Genomic DNA, 20,403 nt, shown 5'->3' on the forward strand with positions numbered 1-20,403 from the left:
CCACCTCCACCTCCACCTCCACCCCCCATCCCCACCTCCACCTCCACCTCCACCCCCCATCCCCACCTCCACCTCCACCCCCACCTCCACCCGCACCTCCACCTCCACCTCCACCTCCACCTCCACCCGCACCTCCACCTCCACCTCCACCTCCACCTCCACCTCCACCTCCACCCCCCATCCCCACCTCCACCTCCACCTCCACCCCCCCATCCCCACCTCCACCTCCACCTCCACCCCCCATCCCCACCTCCACCTCCACCTCCACCCCCCATCCCCACCTCCACCTCCACCTCCACCCCCCATCCCCACCTCCACCTCCACCTCCACCCCCCATCCCCACCTCCACCTCCAGCCCCACCTCCACCCGCACCTCCACCTCCACCTCCACCTCCACCTCCACCTCCACCTCCACCCGCACCTCCACCCCCACCTCCACCTCCACCTCCACCTCCACCTCCACCCGCACCTCCACCCCCACCCCCACCTCCACCTCCACCTCCACCTCCACCTCCCCACCTCCACCCCCACCTCCACCTCCACCCCCACCCCCACCTCCACCCCCACCTCCACCTCCACCTCCACCTCCACCTCCACCCCCACCTCCACCTCCACCTCCACCTCCACCTCCACCCGCACCTCCACCCCCACCCCCACCTCCACCTCCACCTCCACCTCCACCTCCACCTCCACCCCCACCTCCACCTCCACCCCCACCCCCACCTCCACCCCCACCTCCACCTCCACCTCCACCTCCACCTCCACCCCCACCTCCACCTCCACCCCCACCCCCACCTCCACCCCCACCTCCACCTCCACCTCCACCTCCACCTCCACCCGCACCTCCACCCCCACCCCCACCTCCACCTCCACCTCCACCCCCACCTCCACCTCCACCCCCACCTCCACCTCCACCCCCACCCCCACCTCCACCCGCACCTCCACCTCCACCTCCACCTCCACCTCCACCCGCACCTCCACCCCCACCCCCACCTCCACCTCCACCTCCACCTCCACCTCCACCTCCACCCCCACCTCCACCTCCACCCCCACCCCCACCTCCACCCCCACCCCCACCTCCACCCCCACCTCCACCTCCACCTCCACCTCCACCTCCACCCGCACCTCCACCCCCACCCCCACCTCCACCTCCACCTCCACCTCCACCTCCACCTCCACCCCCACCTCCACCTCCACCCCCACCCCCACCTCCACCCCCACCTCCACCTCCACCCCCACCTCCACCTCCACCTCCACCTCCACCTCCACCTCCACCCGCACCTCCACCCCCCACCCCCCACCTCCACCTCCACCTCCACCTCCACCTCCACCTCCACCCCCACCTCCACCTCCACCCCCACCCCCACCTCCACCCCCACCTCCACCCCCACCTCCACCTCCACCTCCACCCGCACCTCCACCCCACCCCACCTCCACCTCCACCTCCACCTCCACCTCCACCCCCACCTCCACCTCCACCCCCACCCCCACCTCCACCCCCACCTCCACCTCCACCTCCACCTCCACCCCCACCTCCACCTCCACCTCACCTCCACCTCCACCTCCACCTCCACCCCCACCTCCACCTCCACCCCCACCCCCACCTCCACCCCCACCTCCACCTCCACCTCCACTTCCACCTCCACCCCCACCCGCACCTCCACCCCCACCCCCACCTCCACCTCCACCTCCACCTCCACCTCCACCCGCACCTCCACCCCACCCCCACCCCCACCTCCACCTCCACCTCCACCTCCACCTCCACCCGCACCTCCACCCCCACCTCCACCCCCACCTCCACCTCCACCTCCACCTCCACCTCCACCCGCACCTCCACCCCCACCCCCACCTCCACCTCCACCTCCACCTCCACCTCCACCCGCACCTCCACCCCCACCTCCACTCCACCCGCACCCCCACCTCCACCCCACCCCCACCTCCACCCCCACCCCCACCTCTACCCGCACCTCCACCTCCACCCCCACCTCCACCTCCACCTCCACCTCCACCCGCACCTCCACCTCCACCCCACCTCCACCCGCACCTCCACCTCCACCTCCACCTCCACCCGCACCTCCACCTCCACCCCCACCTCCACCCGCACCTCCACCTCCACCTCCACCCGCACCTCTCACCTCCACCCCCACCCTCACCCGCACCTCCACCTCCACCTCCACCTCCACCGCACCTCCACCTCCACCCCACCTCCACCTCCACCTCCACCTCCACCTCCACCCCCACCCCCACCTCCACCTCCTACTCGCACCTCCACCTCCAGCCTCCACCTCCACCCGCACCTCCACCTCCACCCCCACCTCCACCTCCACCCCCACCTCCACCCGCATCTCCACCTCCACCCCCACCTCCACCCGCACCTCCACCTCCACCTCCACCTCCACCCGCACCTCCACCTTCCGACCCCCACCTCCACCCGCACCTCCACCTCCACCCCCACCTCCACCTCCACCTCCACCTCCACCCGCACCTCCACCTCCACCTCCACCCCCACCTCCTCCCGCACCTCCACCTCCGACCCCCACCTCCACCTCCACTCCACCTCGCACCTCCACCTCCACTCCACCCCCCACCTCCACCCACCTCCAACTCCACCTCCACCGCCACCCCACCCACCTCCACCTCCCACCCGCACCTCCACCTCCACCCCCACCTCCACCCGCACCTCCACCTCCACCTCCACCTCCATCCTCCACCTCCACCCCCACCTCCCACCTCCACCCGGCACCTCCACCTCCACCCCCACCTCCACCCGCACCTCCGACATCCACCTCCACCCCCACCCCCACCGTCCACCTCCACCATCCACCTCCACCTCCACCTCCACCTCCACGCCGCACCTCCACCTCCGACCCGCCACCTCCACTTCGGCGACTCCCGTCGCGACCACCGCACCTCCACCTCCACCCCCACCTCCACCCGCACCTCCACCCGCCTAGCCTCCACCTCCAGCCTCCGACCCCCTCCACCTCCACCCCCACCGCCACCTCCAGCTCACCTCCACCCGCACCTCCACCTCCACGCCACCTCCACCTCGCACCCCCACCTCCACCCGCACCTCCACCTCCACCCCCACCTCACACCTCCACCCCCACCCCCACCTCCACCCCCACCTCCACCCCCACCTCCACCTCCACCTCCACCCTCACCTCCACCCCCACCCCCACCTCCACCTCCACCTCCACCTCCACCTCCACCCCCACCTTCCACCTCCACCCCCCACCCCCACCTCCACCCCCCACCTCCACCTCCACCTCCACCTCCACCCCCACCTCCACCTCCACCTCCACTCCACCTCCACCTCCACCTCCACCCCCACCTCCACCTCCACCCCCACCCCACCTCCACCCCACCTCCACCTCCACTCCACTTCCACCTCCACCCCCACCGCACCTCCACCCCCACCCCCCCACCTCCACCTCCACCCTTCCACCTCCCACCTCCACCCGCACCTCCACCCCACCCCACCTCCACCTCCACCCTCCACCTCCACCTCCACCCGCACCTCCCCCCCACCTCCACCCCCACCTCCACCTCCACCTCCACCTCCACCTCCACCCGCACCCTCCACCCCACCCCACCTCCACCTCCACCTCCACCTCCACCTCCACCCGCACCTCCACCCCCACCTCCACCCCCACCTCCACCTCCACCTCCACCTCCACCTCCACCCCCACCCCCACCTCCACCCGCACCCCCACCTCCACCCCCACCCCCACCTCCACCCCCACCCCCACCTTACCCCGCACCTCCACCTCCACCCCCACCTCCCCCTCCACCTCCACCTCCACCACCCGCACCTCCACCTCCCACCCCACCTCCACCCGCACCTCCACCTCCACCTCCACCTCCACCCGCACCTCCACCTCCACCCCCACCTCCACCCGCACCTCCACCTCCACCTCCACCCCCCGCACCTCCACCTCCACCCCCACCTCCACCCGCACCTCCACCTCCACCTCCACCTCCACCCCGCACCTCCACCTCCACCCCACCTCCACCCGCACCTCCACCTCCACCTCCACCCCCACCACCCACCTCCACCTCCACCTCCACCCTCCACCTCCACCTCCACCTCCACCCGCACCTCCACCTCCACCCCCACCTCCACCTCCACCCCCCACCTCCACCCGCACCTCCACCTCCACCCCCACCTCCACCCGCACCTCCACCTCCACCTCCACCTCCACCCGCACTCCACCTCCACCCCCACCTCCACCCGCACCTCCACCTCCACCCCCACCTCCACCTCCACCTCCACCTCCACCCGCACCTCCACCTCCACCTCCACCCCCCACCCTCCACCCGCACCTCCACCTCCACCCCCACCTCCACCTCCACCTCCACCTCCACCTCCACCTCCACCTCCACCCCCACCTCCACCTCCACCTCCACCTCCACCTCCACCTCCACCCCCACCTCCACCTCCACCCGCACCTCCACCTCCACCCCCACCTCCACCCCGCACCTCCACCTCCACCTCCACCTCCACCTCCACCTCCACCCCCCACCCTCCACCTCCACCCGCACCTCCACCTCCACCCCCACCTCCACCCGCACCTCCACCTCCACCTCCACCCCCACCCCCACCTCCACCTCCACCTCCACCTCCACCTCCACCTCCACCTCCACCCGCACCTCCACCTCCACCCCCACCTCCACTCCACCTCCACCTCCACCCGCACCTCCACCTCCACCCCCACCCTCACACCCGCACCTCCACCTCCACCTCCACCTCCACCCGCACCTCCACCTCCACCCCCACCTCCACCCGCACCTCCACCTCCACCCCCACCTCCACCTCCACCTCCACCTCCACCTCCACCTCCACCTCCACCCCCCCCCCCACCCCCACCTCCACCCCCACCTCCACCCCCACCTCCACCTCCACCTCCACCCCCACCTCCACCTCCACCTCCACATCCACCTCCACCTCCACCTCCACCCCCACCTCCACCTCCACCTCCACCTCCCACCTCCACCTCCACCTCCACCCCCACCATCCACCTCCACCTCCACCTCCACCTCCACCTCCACCCCCCACCTCCACCTCCACCCGCACCTCACCTCCACCTCCACCCGCACCCTCCACCTCCACCCCCACCTCCACCCGCACCTCCACCTCCACCTCCACCTTCACCCCCACCTCCACCTCCACCTCCACCTCCAACTCCACCCCCACCTCCACCCGCACCTCCACCTCCACCTCCACCTCCACCCACCACCTCCACCTCACCTCCACCTCCACCTCCACCCCCACCTCCACCTCCACCTCCACCTCCACCTCCACCTCCACCTCCACCTCCACCTCCACCCCACCACCTCCACCTCCACCTCCACCCACCACCTCCACCTCCACCTCCACCTCCACCTCCACCCACCACCTCCACCTCCACCTCCACCCACCACCACCTCCACCTCCACCTCCACGTCCACGTCCACCTCCACGTCCACCTCCACCCCCCCACCCCCACCACCACCTCCACCCCCCACCTTCACCCACACCTCCAACCTCCACCTCCACCCCCACCTCACCTCCACCCCCCACCTCCACCTCCACCCCCACCTCCACCTCCACCTCCACCTCCACCTCCACCTCCACCCACCACCACCCCACCTCCACCTCCACCTCACCCCCACCTCCACCCCCACCTCCACCTCCACCCCCACCTCCACCTCCACCTCCACCCCCACCCCCACCTCCACCTCCCCACCTCCACCTCCACCTCCACCCCACCTCCACCTCCACCCCACCTCCACCTCCACCCCCCCACCTCCCCCCACCTCCACCTCCACCTCCACCCCACCTCCACCTCCACCTCCACCTCCACCTCCACCTCCACCTCCACCCACACCCACCACCTCCACCTCCACCTCCACCCGCCACCTCCACCCCCACCCTCCACCCACCCACCTCCACCTCCACCCCCCACCTCCACCCCACACCCACCACCTCCACCCGCCACCTCCACCTCCACCTCCACCTCCCATCCCCACCCACCACCTCCACCCTCCACCTCCACCTCCACCTCCACCACCACCTCCACCCCCACCTCCACCCACCACCTCCACCCCCACTCCACCCCCCACCACCTCCACCTCCACCCACCACCTCCACCTCCATCCACACCCACCACCTCCACCCGCCACTTCCACCTCCACCTCCACCTCCACCTCCACCCGCCACCTCTCCACCTCCACCCACCCACCTCCACTCCACCTCCACCCACCACCTCCACCTCCACCTCCACCCACCACCTCCACCTCCACCTCCACCTCCACCTCCACCCACCACCTCCACCTCCACCTCCACCCACCACCACCTCCACCTCCACCTCCACGTCCACGTCCACCTCCCACGTCCACCTCCACCCCCCCACCCCCACCTCCACCTCCACCTCCACCTCCACCTCCACCCGCCACCTCCACCTCCACCTCCACCTCCACCCACCACCTCCACCTCCACCTCCACCCACCACCCTCCACCTCCACCTCCACCCACCACCTCCACCTCCACCTCCACCTCCACCTCCACCCACCACCTCCACCTCCACCTCCACCCACCACCACCTCCACCTCCACCTCCACGTCCACGTCCACCTCCACGTCCACCTCCACCCCCCACCCCCACCTCCACCTCCACCCCCACCTTCACCCACACCTCCACCCCCACCTCCACCTCTACCTCCACCTCCACCTCCACCCACCACCTCCCCACCCATCACCTCCACCCACCACCTCCACCCCCACCTCCACCCACAACCTCCACCCACAACCTCCACCCACCACCTCCACCCGCACCTCCACCCGCACCTCCACCCACAACCTCCACCCACAACCTCCACCCACCACCTCCACCCGCACCTCCACCTGCACCTCCACCCGCACCTCCACCTCCACCTCCACCTCCACCTCCACCCACAACCTCCACCTCCACCTCCACCTCCACCCGCACCTCCACCCACAACCTCCACCTCCACCCGCACCTCCACCCGCACCTCCACCAGCACCTCCACCTCCACCTCCACCCCCACCTCCACCCACCACCCCCACCCACAACCTCCACCTCCACCTCCACCTCCACCTCCACCCACAACCTCCACCCACTACCTCCACCCGCCACCTCCACCTCCACCTCCACCCACAACCTCCACCCACCACCTCCACCCACAACCTCCACCCGCACCCCCACCCACCACCCCTACCCACCACCTCCACCCGCACCTCCACCTCCACCCACCACCTCCACCCAGAACCTCCACCCACCACCTCCACCTCCACCTCCACCCACCACCCCCACCCACAACCTCCACCCGCACCTCCACCCACAACCTCCACCCACCACCTCCACCTCCACCTCCACCTCCACCCACCACCCCCACCCACAACCTCCACCCGCACCTCCACCCACCACCCACCACCTCCACCCGCACCCCCACCCACCACCCCTACCCACAACCTCCACCCGCACCTCCACCTCCACCCACCACCTCCACCCGCACCTCCACTCGCACCTCCACCTCCACCTCCACCCACCACCTCCACCCGCACCCCCACCCGCACCCCCACCCGCACCTCCAAGCGAACCTGTCATGGCCGGCGGCGGGTGTGCATCCTCACTGGGAATCAGCTTCCCCTTCGTCAGTAGGCGAGGCCTCTCTGTTTCTTTTTTTAAAAAAATACTTTAAAAAATATTTTTATTGATTTCAGAGAGGAAGAAAAAAGGAGAGAGAGAAAAATCGATGATGGGAGAGAATTGAGTTGGCTGCCTCCTGCACGCCCCACACTGGGGATCAAGCCTGCAACCCAGGCACGTGCCCTGATGGGAATCGAACCCGGGACCCTTTCGTCCGCAGGCTGATGCTCTGTTCACTGAGCCACACCAGCCAGCCTGTTCCTTAAAGATGGGCAGTTCCTCTTCCAGCAAAGCCCTCCAGCTGTGTCTTCCTCCGGACGCAGGCCTCTGTTTAGTAAGAAGCAGAGTGTGTCTGAGGGACCTCAGACCTGTTGCTCCCGCCTCCCCCTCCCGCCTCCCCATCCCCCCTCCCAGCCCCGCCTCTCCGCCACTGCCTCCGGCTCCCCCTCTCCACCTGGGCCGGGGCCGCTGGCCTCCAGAGCAGGCCTTTCCGATGGCCTCCCACGTCTCCGAGGCCTGTTCCTGCTCCGGCTGCTCCGTGGCTGAGGGCAGCCCTGGACTCGGGCCCACGTGCGGGCAGCTGTCTGAGTGGGAGGCCGCCTCTCCTTTGGGATCGAGACACCGAGGCGCCCGGAGCCTCGAGCAGGACCAGATGGCAGGCCGGGCTCACCTTGACCCCAGGTGTGGCCCTGGGAGCCGGGGCCAGGCTAATGTTCGCGGTGTCACCGCGCTGATGGAGAGGTAACCGGAGCCGGCGAGAGGCACCCGCGACGGCGGCCTTTTCTTCTTCCTCCTCCGTCTCCCTGAGGCGGCAGGTGCCCCGCCCGTGACCCGGAACCCCCCCTGCCTTCCTGCACCCGCAGGTGTGACAAACGGCCACAGGCCAGGGGCCTCCGTCCTGAGTTACCCAGCTGTGCGCTCGGGCAAGAACTGTGCATCACCTGCAGCTTTTCCCGAATCCTGTTTAAAAACATCACGGCACACGCTCTCCTGTCCTTTGTAAACGGGCTGAGACAGTACACTGGTTTCTTGGCGGCCAAGCGACGGTTACACTGATGGCTCTCACACCGGCCTCCTCATGTGTGCTCATCCCGGCTCTCAACACAGAGAGGACCTGCTCCCGGAGTCTGTCCCCCCCTGACTTCCCGTCCTCGCGTCTGTCCCCGGCGATTTCCGTCTGACCCGGGAGGCCCCTGCCAGGGCCCTGCTATGGAATCAGGGGCCACAGTCCTGAGGGCAGAGGTGCATTTTTATAACTCAGCCACACTCAGAGGTCCAGTTTCCATTTTATTCTTTTTAATTTTTCATTAAAAGTCAAATAGAGCCCGGCCAGCGTGGCTCAGTGGTTGAGCTTCGACCTATGAACCAGGAGGTCACGGTTTGATTCATGGTCAGGGCAGATGCTGGGGTTGCGGGCTCCATCCCCATTAGGGGACGTGCAGGAGGCAGGGGATCAGTGATTCTCTCTCTTTGTTGATGTTTCTATCTCTCTCTTCTTCTCTGAAATCAATAAAAATATATTTTAAAAAATAAAGTCTAACAGACATCAAACAATTATGAAATAGGTGTAACATGCACAGAACAGGATGGATGCCCACAGAGGGAACAATGAACTTAAGGTCCGCAGACCGTCTCCTGTTCTCCTGTGCTCGCCCGTGTCCCTCTGTCTCCCTCCGCGAATCTGCTGCTCTGACTCTTCCTACTTCATGTCTCACTTGACTGAACTCAATTTGTTTTTCTGTTTTATATTGTTTTTGGTAATCCTCACCCAAAGGTATTCTTCCCATTGATTTTTAGAGAGAGTGGACGAGAGGGGGAGAGACAGAGAGAGAGAAACATCACTGTGAGAGGGACACATCGGTCGGTTGCCACCTACACATGCCCTGGAGGTGGATTGAGCCTGAAACTGAGGTACATGCCCTTGGCTGGAATCGAACCCGGGACCCTTCAGTTCATGGGCCTGTGCTCTACCCACTGAGACAAACCGGCCAGGGCTCCACATGTTCCAATACACAGCAGTTACCATTCCATTAGAATAGTTTATAATTTCCATGATGATGACTTCTTGGGCCTGCAAGTGACCTAGGAGAGTATTTCTTAATTTTTTTTATTGCCTTCTCTTGAAATTTTCTTCATTTTTTCCCTTCTACTAGTTTTAAAATTATATGTCTTATTACAGTTTTTTAGGGATTATCTTAACATTTTTGTCACAGTCCAAAGTTAATGTTTCCCCTCCTCCTAACCAACTCACAGATCTGAGAACACTCTCCTCCCGGCGTGGATTCTGTTGGTGTTTGTGTATATTTTTTCTTTTTTGTTTATCCCACAAGACAGTTACAGCTTTATACAGCACATGCTTAGATTTAGCCAGTGGCATCCTTTTTGTTTCCCCTTGAATACTGGGCCCTTCATCTGTGATCTCTTTCCTGTTATCTAAAGCACTATTTTAGCAATTTGTTTAGAAAGGACCTGTTGAGGTTTATTTTTAAACTAGAGGCCCAGTGCATGAAATTTGTGCACAGGAGGCGGGGTGTCCCTCAGCCCAGCCTGCACCCTCTCCAATCTAGGACCCCTCAGGATCGGGCCTAAACCAGCAGTTGGACATCCCTCTCACAATCCTGGACTGCTGGCTCACAACTGCTCACCTGCCTGCCAGCCTGATGACCCCCTAACCTGCCTGATTGCCCCTAACCACTCCCCTGCCAGCCTGACCGACACCTAACTGCTCCCCGGCCAGCCTGATTGCCCCCAACTGCCCTCTCCTGCCAGCCCGATCACCCCCAATGGCTCTCCCCTCCTGGCCTGATCGCCTCTAACCGCCTCTGCCTCGGCCCCGCCACCATGGCTTTGTCCAGAAGGATGTCCGGAAGGTCTCCCAGTCTAATTAGCATATTACCCCTTTATTAGTAAAGATAGAGGCCTGGTGCATGGGTGGAGGCAGTGCCAACTTGGGTGAGGGGCTAAGGGCCATTTGCAGGCTGGCCAAGCCCCCTTCAGGGTGAGGGTCTCCACTGGAGGGCGTGGCCAGCCTGGGTGAGGGGCTGAGGGACATTTGGGGGCAGTTTGAAGGCTGGCCAAGCCCCAGGCTTTGTCCGGAAGGCCTCCCAGTCTAATTAGCATATTACTCTTATTAGCATAGATGCTTCTGGTGATTCATTCCTCACGGCATCACCAACATGAACACTCTTTCAAATAACAAGAGTGTTGTCTTCAAGAACTCTGCTTGTTCTTACACACATACACCGTTACTTTCATTAAACAAGCCCGTGGCACCCCACCCTTGGCACAGTGTACGTGCGTGTGTGTGTGTGTGTGTGTGTAGTATGTGTGTCATGTGTATGTGTGTGTGTGGTGTATGTGTGTGTGTGTGTGTGTGGTGTATGTGTGGCATGTGTATGTGTGTGTGGCATGTGTGTGTGTGTGGTGTATGTGTGGCATGTGTGTGTGTGTGTGTGGTGTATGTGTGTGTGTGTGTGTGGTGGTGTATGTGTGTATGTCTGTGGCGTATGTGTGTATGTGTGTGTGTGTGTGTTGGGCATGTGTTTTAAAACTCAAAGCATCCAGGTTAGAATGAAAAAGACATAATTTAGATTGCAGTCAGCTCACCCTTCATTTTCTTTTCAAAGAATAGAAGAAAGATAGAAAAATTCTTGCTTTCGATTTCAAATTTAAAACCAACTCTTTTGTTGTTAATCCTCATCTGAGGATAATTTTTCCCATTGATTTTTAGAGAGAGTGGAAGAGAGGGGGAGACACAGAGAGAGAAACATCATCGATTGGTTGTCTCCAGCACGAGCCCCAGTGGATCAAGTCTGCAACCCAGGTAGATGCCCTTGACCAGAGTCAAACCTGAGACCCTACAGTTTGCGGGTCGATGCTCTATCCACTGAATCAAACCTGCTAGGGCTAAAACCAACTTCTTTTTAAATATATATATTCATTGATTTCAGAGAGGAAAGGAGAGGGAGAGAGAGACAGAAACATCAATGATGAGAGAGAATCATTGATCGGCCGTCTCCTGCATGCCCTACACTGGGGATCGAGCCCGCAACCCGGGCATGTACCCTGACTGGGAATCGAACCAGAACCTTCTGGTTCCTAGGTTGATGCTCAACCACTGAGCCATGCCGGCCAGGCTAAACCCAACTTCTTACAGTGAGGTCACTGAGTGTGAGACCACAGTCTGCCCCAGCAGCACACGATGACCCTGTGACTCACTGTATCTCCTTCCTTCCCTTTCAGACTCCACTGCTCTGGTGATAAGGTTCTACTGCAAGGTGTCTACACCAGACAGCAGCTCACGCTCTTCTGGAGAGTCAGAAAGAGAACAAGTTCGTTTGTGCGGTTTGTAATACACATTCTTCAACAAAGGGAAGACAGTCAGAAAGGTTTGTTCCTCAGATAACTGGTTGGCATTCATTAGTCGGGTGTTTCTGTGCTGTCAGTACATTATTTGTTCTTGAATGACCGTGGCTACAGTAGCTCATGACAATGGAGTCATGTTGACGGCAGAGGCGTGTCAGCCACATGTCTGTTGCATGGCAGTGAGGGAGACCTGTTCATGGCATGACAGAGGTAGGAAGCTGGGTTTTCTGAGCTATCATCGCCCTCTTATTTGGGAGTGTGCCCATTGTCTATCTTAATTTATTATTGTTATTATTTTTAATCCTCACCCAAGGATATTTTTCCATTGATTTTTAGAGACAGTAGAAGAGAGAGGGAAGACAGAGAGAAACATCGATGTGAGAGAAACACATCGATTGGTTGCCTCCTGCAAGCGCTCCAACCAGGGCCCGGGCAGGGGAAGAGCCTGCAACTGAGGTCTATGCCCTTGACCGGAATCGAACCGGGGACTCTTTCGTTCACAGGGCCATTGCTCTATCCATTGAGCGACACCGGCCAGGGATGTCATTGCCTATCTTACTCCAAATGCCACAAAGGACACACACGGAGAATCAGCAGTGGGCTCCCCGTGGGCTTGTGTCTGAGTAGCAGGCACATCAGCCAGAAGCTTCCTGGGGGCTCCGCAGGGGCAGGCGGTGGTGTCCCCAGGACCCACAGGCCGACCGGAGGGGTTTGGAAGCCACGTCATTAGAGGTGCATTACTCTGCAGGCTCCCTGTGGTTCCACCAACATCCCTGAGGTGGTGGTGTCTCCGGGACCTGCCCAGAGGGGCTGCCGTCTGGACCGGGCCCTGCAGGGAATTCACACAGACCCCATAGAGCCCCCAGGCTGTCTCCTCGAGTCTTACAGGTCCTGGATGCTCAGCGAATCACCTCGAAGGGCTCCTTTACTGAGAATGGATGTCTTCTCCTAGGTGGCTGAGCCCGTGGACCAGGGACGTGCACCCGCGTGAGGGAGGGGCATGGACAGCCCGGGCGCTGTGGCCGCACACCTGCAGGAGTGCCTGCACCTGCTGCGGCAGCTGGCGGAGGCTCCGGGCGCACCGGCGCGGGAACAGCGCGGGGACAAGGACCAGCCGCACGGAGGTGAGGTCGCCTGGCCCCCATCTCTCCCCAGGCATGCAGATGACCCAGGGACCGCTGATCTGGGGCAGGAATAGGGGGGCCGCGAGGGCAGGAGGAAGGCCACTCTGTCGTAGTGAATCACTGTCAGTTCTCGTTTTAGGCTTCAGTAAACAGGAGGCCTCGAGACGCAGTGAGGTTCACGGGGAACAAAGGCTCCGAGTGGGCTGGTGCCCGCACGTTTCAATTATGAAAAAACGGAGGCCACGTCTCAATGGTGGCACGTACTTTCTCTCCAACGGGGCCTTCGTGCCTCATCCGTTTCCATAGATGTCTCTGCTTTCCATAAACGTGTCACCGCATCAGTCCAAGCTCTCTTGTCTGGGTCATCAATACATTTCTTTGTTTTTGAAAATCCTTTTTGTTGAGAGTATTACAGATGTCCCCCATGTTCCCCCAATGCCTCCCCCCACCCGGTTCATGCCACACCCCAGGTCTTCGCCACCCTATTGTCCGTGTCCATAGGTGGTGCATATAAGTTCTTTGGTTAATCTCTCCCCGCCCCCCCCCCCCCCACTTCCCTCTGAGATTGGTCAATCTGTTCCATGTTTCCATGCCTCTGGTTCTATCTTATTCCTCCTCCTTTGCTTCTTCAAGAATACCCTTCAACATTTCATATAATACTGGTTTGGCAGTGATGAACTCCTTTAGCTTTTTCTTGTTTGTGAAGCTCTTTATCTGACCTTCAATTCTAAATGAGAGCTTTGCTGGGTACAGTAATCTTGGTTGTAGGTCCTTGCTATTCATCACTTTGAATATTTCTTGCCACTCCCTTCTGGCCTGCATAGTTTCTGTTGAGAAATCAACTGACAGTTGTATGGATACTCCCTTGTAGGTAACTGACTGCTTTTCTCTTGCTGCTTTTAAGAGTCTCTCTTCATCTTTAACCCTTGGCATTTTAATTATGATGTGTCTTGGTGTGGGCCTCTGTGGGTTCCTCTTGTTTGGGACTCTCTGTACTTCCTGGACTTGTAAGTCTATTTCTTTCACCAGGTAGGGGAAGTTTTCTGTCATTATTTCTTCAAATAGGTTTTCAATATTTTGATCTCTCTATCTTCCCCTTCTGGCACCCCCATGTTCGAATGTTGGTACGCTTGAAATTGTCCCAGAGGCTCCTTACACTATCTTCATATTTTTGGATTCTTTTTTCTTTTTGATCTTCTGATTGGATGTTTTTTGCTTCCTCATATTCCAAATTGTTGATTTGATTCTCAGCGTCCTTTACTCTACTGTTGATTCCCTGTAAATTATTCTTCATTTCAGTTAGCGTATGCTCAATTTCTGACTGGGGTCCCTTTTCATGTCTTTGATGTTCTCACTAATTTCTGTGGGATGCATGCTGAGAGGGGCGTGGCCTGGGGAATCTGTGGGTGCTCAGGAGGGCACCTCAGGTCACAGGAGGCAGGGGGGCTGACAGGAAGTGGCATGTTTGCCTTGAATGCTGTTGGTGGGCTGAGCTTGACCTCAGAAGGGTTAGGAGAGAGCAAGCAAAACAGGGCCAGCAGGTGTGAAAACCATTAAAGAACTCGGTGCAGGCCCATGCCCAGCCACCTGTGCTTTGAAAAACTAGGACCAACAAGGCAGAAGATGGATGGGCGAATGAAGAGGCGGTGAATGCGACAGGAATTACTCCTAGTGAAGAGGGAAGTGGGTTTCCGAATCCACAGGATTTGATACCTATTTAGATTCCGAGAGAAGAGAGAACATGAAGTCCAGACGGACTCCTGGTGTCCGATCTGGGGACTCGGTGGGTGCGGGAGCAGAGGACAGAAGGGAGACACAGCCGGAGGGAAGGCAACAAGCTGTTGGAGGGATGCTGCACCTGTTGTGTCTGCACGGCTCACGCCTGGAGAGGCAGACCTGGTGACACATGGGCCCCGGAATCCAGAGGCTACCAGATGTCTGGGAGGCACCGAATGGCATGTGGCCTCCGGCCGCCCACACACCAGCAGGAACTGGGTGGCGACCAGAGTCAAACAGGAACATTTTTGCAGCAAAATTGTTGACTGAGCTCACCCTGTAGGATAAACACAACCGCCATTAGCCTCTCATCACTTCAAGCCGCTTTGGGCATCAAATGTAAGGAAAAACCTTCAAATTTCCAGAGCTTTCTGAGTTTACTGCGCTTGGACAGAAGATGTGGATGGGTGTACTAGTTAAGTGTGGTGGCCACGAAGAGATTAACTAGCCCTGGCCAGTTTGGCTCAGTGGATAGAGCATTGGCCTGCAGACTGAAGGGTCCTGGGTTCGATTCCGGTCAAGGGCACATGCCCCCAAGTTGTGGGCTCAGTCCCCAGTGTGGGGTGTGCAAGAGGCAGCCGATCCATGACTCTCTCTCATCATTGGTGTTTCTATCTCTCTCTCCCTCTCCCTTCCTCTCTGAAATCGATAAAAATATATATGTATTTAAAAAGAGATTAAATAGATCTGCTCCGTGAGGCGAGGGCATTTCACAGAAGCCCGATACCACTTCACACTCCATTTGGGTTTTCCATGTTCTTTTCTGCATTCAAATCCCATCGCAGTGAAAGTGTGGGTGCGGGCGGGGCGGGAGCAGCGGGGCCCAGGTGGTGTCTGCAGCTGCAGCCGCGGCCCCAGGTGCACCCCGGACAGTCCCTTTCTCACGTTACAGGGAGCCTGTGTCTCCTGCATCCTGTCTGACTTCACGCAGAGCTGCTCACGGAAGTGCTTCGCTTCCCCCTGAACCTTTCCATGCCCCACTGCCCCGTCTGCCCGGAGGGGCAGGTAGCCCCTCGCCGTTATTCCGGGGGCCTGACCGCAGCTCCGACTGGCCTGGGGGGGCTGGGGCAGTGTCTCGGCCACTGAAGCGCTTCATCACAACCCGGGGCCCACCGCCTTCCTCTGAGAGCCATTCCTCACCTGAACTCTGACCTTTCCAGCTGCACTCCCCGGCGAGCTGCGGACCCTCCTCCAGGAGGCCAAGGACATGGCGTGGCCCTTCGTGCCCGAGAAGTGGCAGTACAAGCCCGCCGCGGGCCCCGAGGACAAAGCCAACCTGCAGGACCTGGTGGGCGCCGGGCTGCAGCAGCTACTGGTAGGACGCCCCACCTGCTCCCCGACCCGCCAGGCGTGTCGCCCTATGCGCTGCCATTGATAGAGTTTCTCTCAGGCCTAAGACAGCCTCTCCCCCTGTCCCCCTTGGCCAGCTGACTAATGGGAGGGAACAGCTTTTAGAAAAGCATCTTGAGGCCGGGCACCCACAAACCAGGCTGAGCAAGGGGAGGAGGGTGCGCCGTGGGGCTATGCAGACACCTGTGTCCTGAAACGCTCACCTGTCTGCCGGCCAGAGCTGCGGTTTTGGTTGCACCATGCCGTGTTGCATTCTTGTTTTGAAATGCTACTTACTGAAAGTCAGGGCCCTGAAATGCCCGGCCGGTGAAGCTCAGTGGTTGAGCATCAACCTATGAACCAGGAGGTCACGGTTCAATTCCCGGTCAGGGCACACGCCTGGGTTGCGGGCTCCATCCCCAGTGTGGGGCGCGCAGGAGGCAGCCGATCAATCATCGTCTCTCATCATTTATGTTTCTATCTCTCTCCCCCTTTCCCTTCCTCTCTGAAATAAATAAAAATCCTATCCAATAAAAGAGTAATACGCAAATTAGCTGTCACTCCATCACAGAGATGGCCACGCCCATAGCCACAAAATGGCGGCACCCAGTCCCCTCAGTAATAGGTGGTGTGGAGCAGGTGATTGGAGGGGGCTGGGGGTCCCCTGCCCAGGCCAGAGTCCTCAGGCCTGGGCAGGGGCAGAGCCAGCGATCGCAGGGGCCTGGGCAGGGGCGGAGCCAGCGTTCAGAGGGGCAGGGGCGGATACTGCGATTGGAGTGAACTACAGAGGAAACACCTTTTCTGACCACTCATTGGCTAATCTCCCTGTATGCCACTGGTAATGTTCTTAGTAACTTGTGTAATAAGAATCCAAAAAGGTGATCTAGGGTTTTTCCACCTCACTCCTGGAGAAAAAAACGAAAGTCCGCTGCTGGAGGGCTAAGAAATATATCCTGTCCTAGCCGGTTTGGCTCAGTGGATAATGCCTCGGCCTGCCGACTGCAGGGTCTGGGTTCAATTCTGACCAAGGGCATGTACCTAGGTTGCAGGCTCCTCCCTGGCTGGGGCCCAGGCAGGGCTCATGCAGGAGGCAACCAATCAAAGTGTTCCTCTCACTTTGATGTTTCTCTCTGTCTTTCCCTTTCTCTTCTACATTCTCTAAAAATCAATGGAAACATATCCTCAGGTGAGGATAAAAAAATAATAAAGAAAGAAAGAAAGAAATGTTATATCCTATGAAAGACACATCTTGAAAATGTCTAAAGAAAGTTGTCATTTTTTCATGGTGAAGGGACTGGAGTCCGTGTTGATGAAAACACCTTGGTGGCTGCGGTGACTGGCAGTGGCTGCAGCAGCGGGGTGACGGGGCTGGTGCCTTCCCCTGATCAGCCTGGTTGCCTCCCACAAAGGGAGGCCAGACTGCGGCTTAGGCTTGCTCCCCATGGGGAGCAGGGAGCGGGCCTAAGCCATCAGTAGGACATCCCCTGAGGGCTCCCAGTATGTGAGAGGGGGAAGGCTGGGCTGAGGAACCCCCCTCCCCAGTGCACACATTTCATGCAGTGGGCCCCTAGTACACTGGTCAGCAAACTGCGGTCCCTTGAGTGTGGTTCTTCCACAAAATACCACGTGTGGGCACGCACGTACAGTGTGATTGAAACTTCGTGGCCACACTCAAGGGGCCAAAGAGCCGCATGTGGCTTGCAAGCCACAGTTTACCGACCACTGCCCTAGTATATTATAAATAAATAAATAAATAAATAAATAAATAAATAAATAAGAGTTGGAGAGCTTAAATATGGGGGGATGGCAAAAGTAGGTTTGCAGTTGTTTGTATGGAAAATAATTCTATATAATAAAAGCTTAATATGCAAATTGTTCCTTCGACTGAGAGTTCAACCGAGAGTTGAACCACTAATTATAATGTGAGCTGACCACATTATAGCATTTATAATGCCCATCATAATGCCCATCTGACCGAGGAGATTCCCTTGAAATCTCCTGCTTCAGTGTGAGAGGGAGCAAATCCGTCCTCCGACCAGCGCTGACAATGCCACCTGGGTCCCCATGCCCCTGCCCCCCGCCACCTGAGTGATTGGACCCCTGCCAGGCTCCCTCTGCACCTGGGAGCCAGCAGTGAGGTTTCAATTATGAAAAAATGGAGGCAGCGTTATTTATTTATTTATTTATAATATACTAGGGCAGTGGTCGGTAAACTGTGGCTTGCAAGCCACATGCGGCTCTTTGGCCCCTTGAGTGTGGCCACGCATGAATTTCATGCACTGGGCCTCTAGTCCTATATAATGAAGATGTAATATGCAAATTGACCATCACACCCTCACACAAATGACTGCCACAAGATGGCCGGCAGGGGAGGGCAACCAGGCTGGCAGGGGAGGGCAGTTAAGGGCGATCGGGCCAGCAGGGGAGGGCAGTTGGGGTGATCGGGCCAACAGGGGAGCAATTAGGCATTGATCAAGCTGTCAGGGGAGTGGTTAGGAGGTGATCAGGCTGGCAGGCAGAAGCAGTTAGGGGCAATTAGGCAGGCAGGCAGGAGAGCGGTTGGGAGCCAGCAGTCCCGGATTGTGAAAGGGATGTCCGACTGCCGGTTTAGGCCCTGTGGGATTGGGCCTACGCCATCAGTCGGACATCCCCCGAGGGGTCCCAGATTGGAGAGGGCGCAGGCTGGGCTGAGGGACACCCTCCCTCCCCCCAGTGCATGAATTCCATGCACCGGGCCTCTAGCACATAAATAATAATACAAAGTAAACTGCGTTTCGTGTACGCACAACTGTGGGCTCACTTCTGCCTCCCCTGTGAGCACACCCCCCACCTGTCATCAGGGTGACCTGCTGTCTGAGCTACTGACCCTGTCAGGCCCTCCCAGACCCAGGCCCGTCTCCTTGGGATGAGGCCAAGGAGGGAGCATCGCACCAACATCGCTGACATGCTTGGTCCTGAGCTCACGGACCGACCGGGAGCTGATGGCCCTGCTGCCTCCACCAGGGGATGGTCTGGGGTCGGGATTCAGCTCGGGGTCTAAGGAAGCCCCAGGGCGGAGTTTCTCACCCACATTGTCTCGGATGAGTGTCAAGGGAGAGACTGTGTGTGCTTCTATGCATTTGTTTCTCAAATAAAATATGTCTGGAGACCAGGAATTACAAGCAATGACAATACCCTAAACTTTTTATTTCACAGGCAAATAAATGTATAGACATTATCTTTTTTAAATATCCTTTTTATTGTTGACAGAATTACAGATGTCTCCCATTTTCCTCCCGTTAACCCCCACCTCCCAGTCCCTGCCCGCCCCCCACCAGGTCTTCCCCACCTTAAGGCCCGTGTCCATGGGCTGTGCCTATCCTATATAATAAAAACCTAATATGCAAATCGACCGAACGGTGGAACAACCGGCAGAACGACTGGTCACTATGATGCGCACTGACCACCAGGGGGCAGACGCTCAGCACAGGAGCTGCTCCCAGCCTGCAGGCCCTAGGCCAGCCAAAGTGGGTGCCAGTGAGGGACCCCCTGATCACCCCAGGGTTGCCCTGCAGAGCAGCCCTGATCACCAGCCAGGCCTCGGGACCCCACCTGTGCATGAATTTCCGGCACCGGGCCTCTAGTGAGTATATAAGTTCTTCAGTTTATCTCTTCTCGTCCCCCCAACCCCACATGGAGGCATGTCAGTCTGGTCCATGCCTCCCTGCTTCAGGTCTTACTTTGTTGGTCAATTCGTTTTGTTCTTTAGATTCCACATGTGAGTGAGGTCATGTGACACTTGTCTGTCTCTGACTGGCTTATTTATCTCAGCATAATGCTCTCCAGGCCCCTCCATGCTGTCCCAAAGGGTAAGTGGTCCTTCTTTTTTACTGCTGCATAGTATTCCATGGTGTAGATGTACCACAGCTTTTTTATTCACTTGTCTACTGATGGGCACTTGGGCTGTGTCCAGATCTCAGCTATTGTAAATTGTGCTGCTATGAACACAGGGGTGCATGCATTCTTTCTGGTGGGTGTTTTGGGTTTTTTTGAGGATATATTCCCAAAACTTACACACTGTCTTTGCCTTCAAAACAAAAACCCAGGAAAGACCCTGAGCTACGTCACAGCCTCTCTGTGAGTGAATCCCCATCGTCCCACCCACCCACCCACCAAAAC

At 59.3% G+C, this 20,403-nt stretch overlaps 1 protein-coding gene across 1 annotated transcript in view; it reads left to right on the plus strand.

The window, feature by feature from the left end:
- The window catches only part of ALPK1 (alpha kinase 1), a 100,439-nt gene that overhangs the window by 47,148 nt on the left and 32,888 nt on the right, over positions 1-20,403 (plus strand). The window contains exons 2-4 of the mRNA XM_070414155.1: positions 11,894-12,039; positions 12,969-13,140; positions 16,077-16,231. Of these exons, the coding sequence (XP_070270256.1) occupies positions 13,017-13,140; positions 16,077-16,231 (279 nt within the window). The 5' untranslated portion in view covers positions 11,894-12,039; positions 12,969-13,016. The remainder of the gene's footprint in view (positions 1-11,893; positions 12,040-12,968; positions 13,141-16,076; positions 16,232-20,403) is intronic.

The sequence above is a fragment of the Myotis yumanensis genome, unplaced genomic scaffold (genome assembly GCF_028538775.1).
Source record: "Myotis yumanensis isolate MYYU_CA2020_CCGP unplaced genomic scaffold, mMyoYum1.0.hap1 SCAF_5, whole genome shotgun sequence".
NCBI lineage: Eukaryota > Metazoa > Chordata > Mammalia > Chiroptera > Vespertilionidae > Myotis > Myotis yumanensis.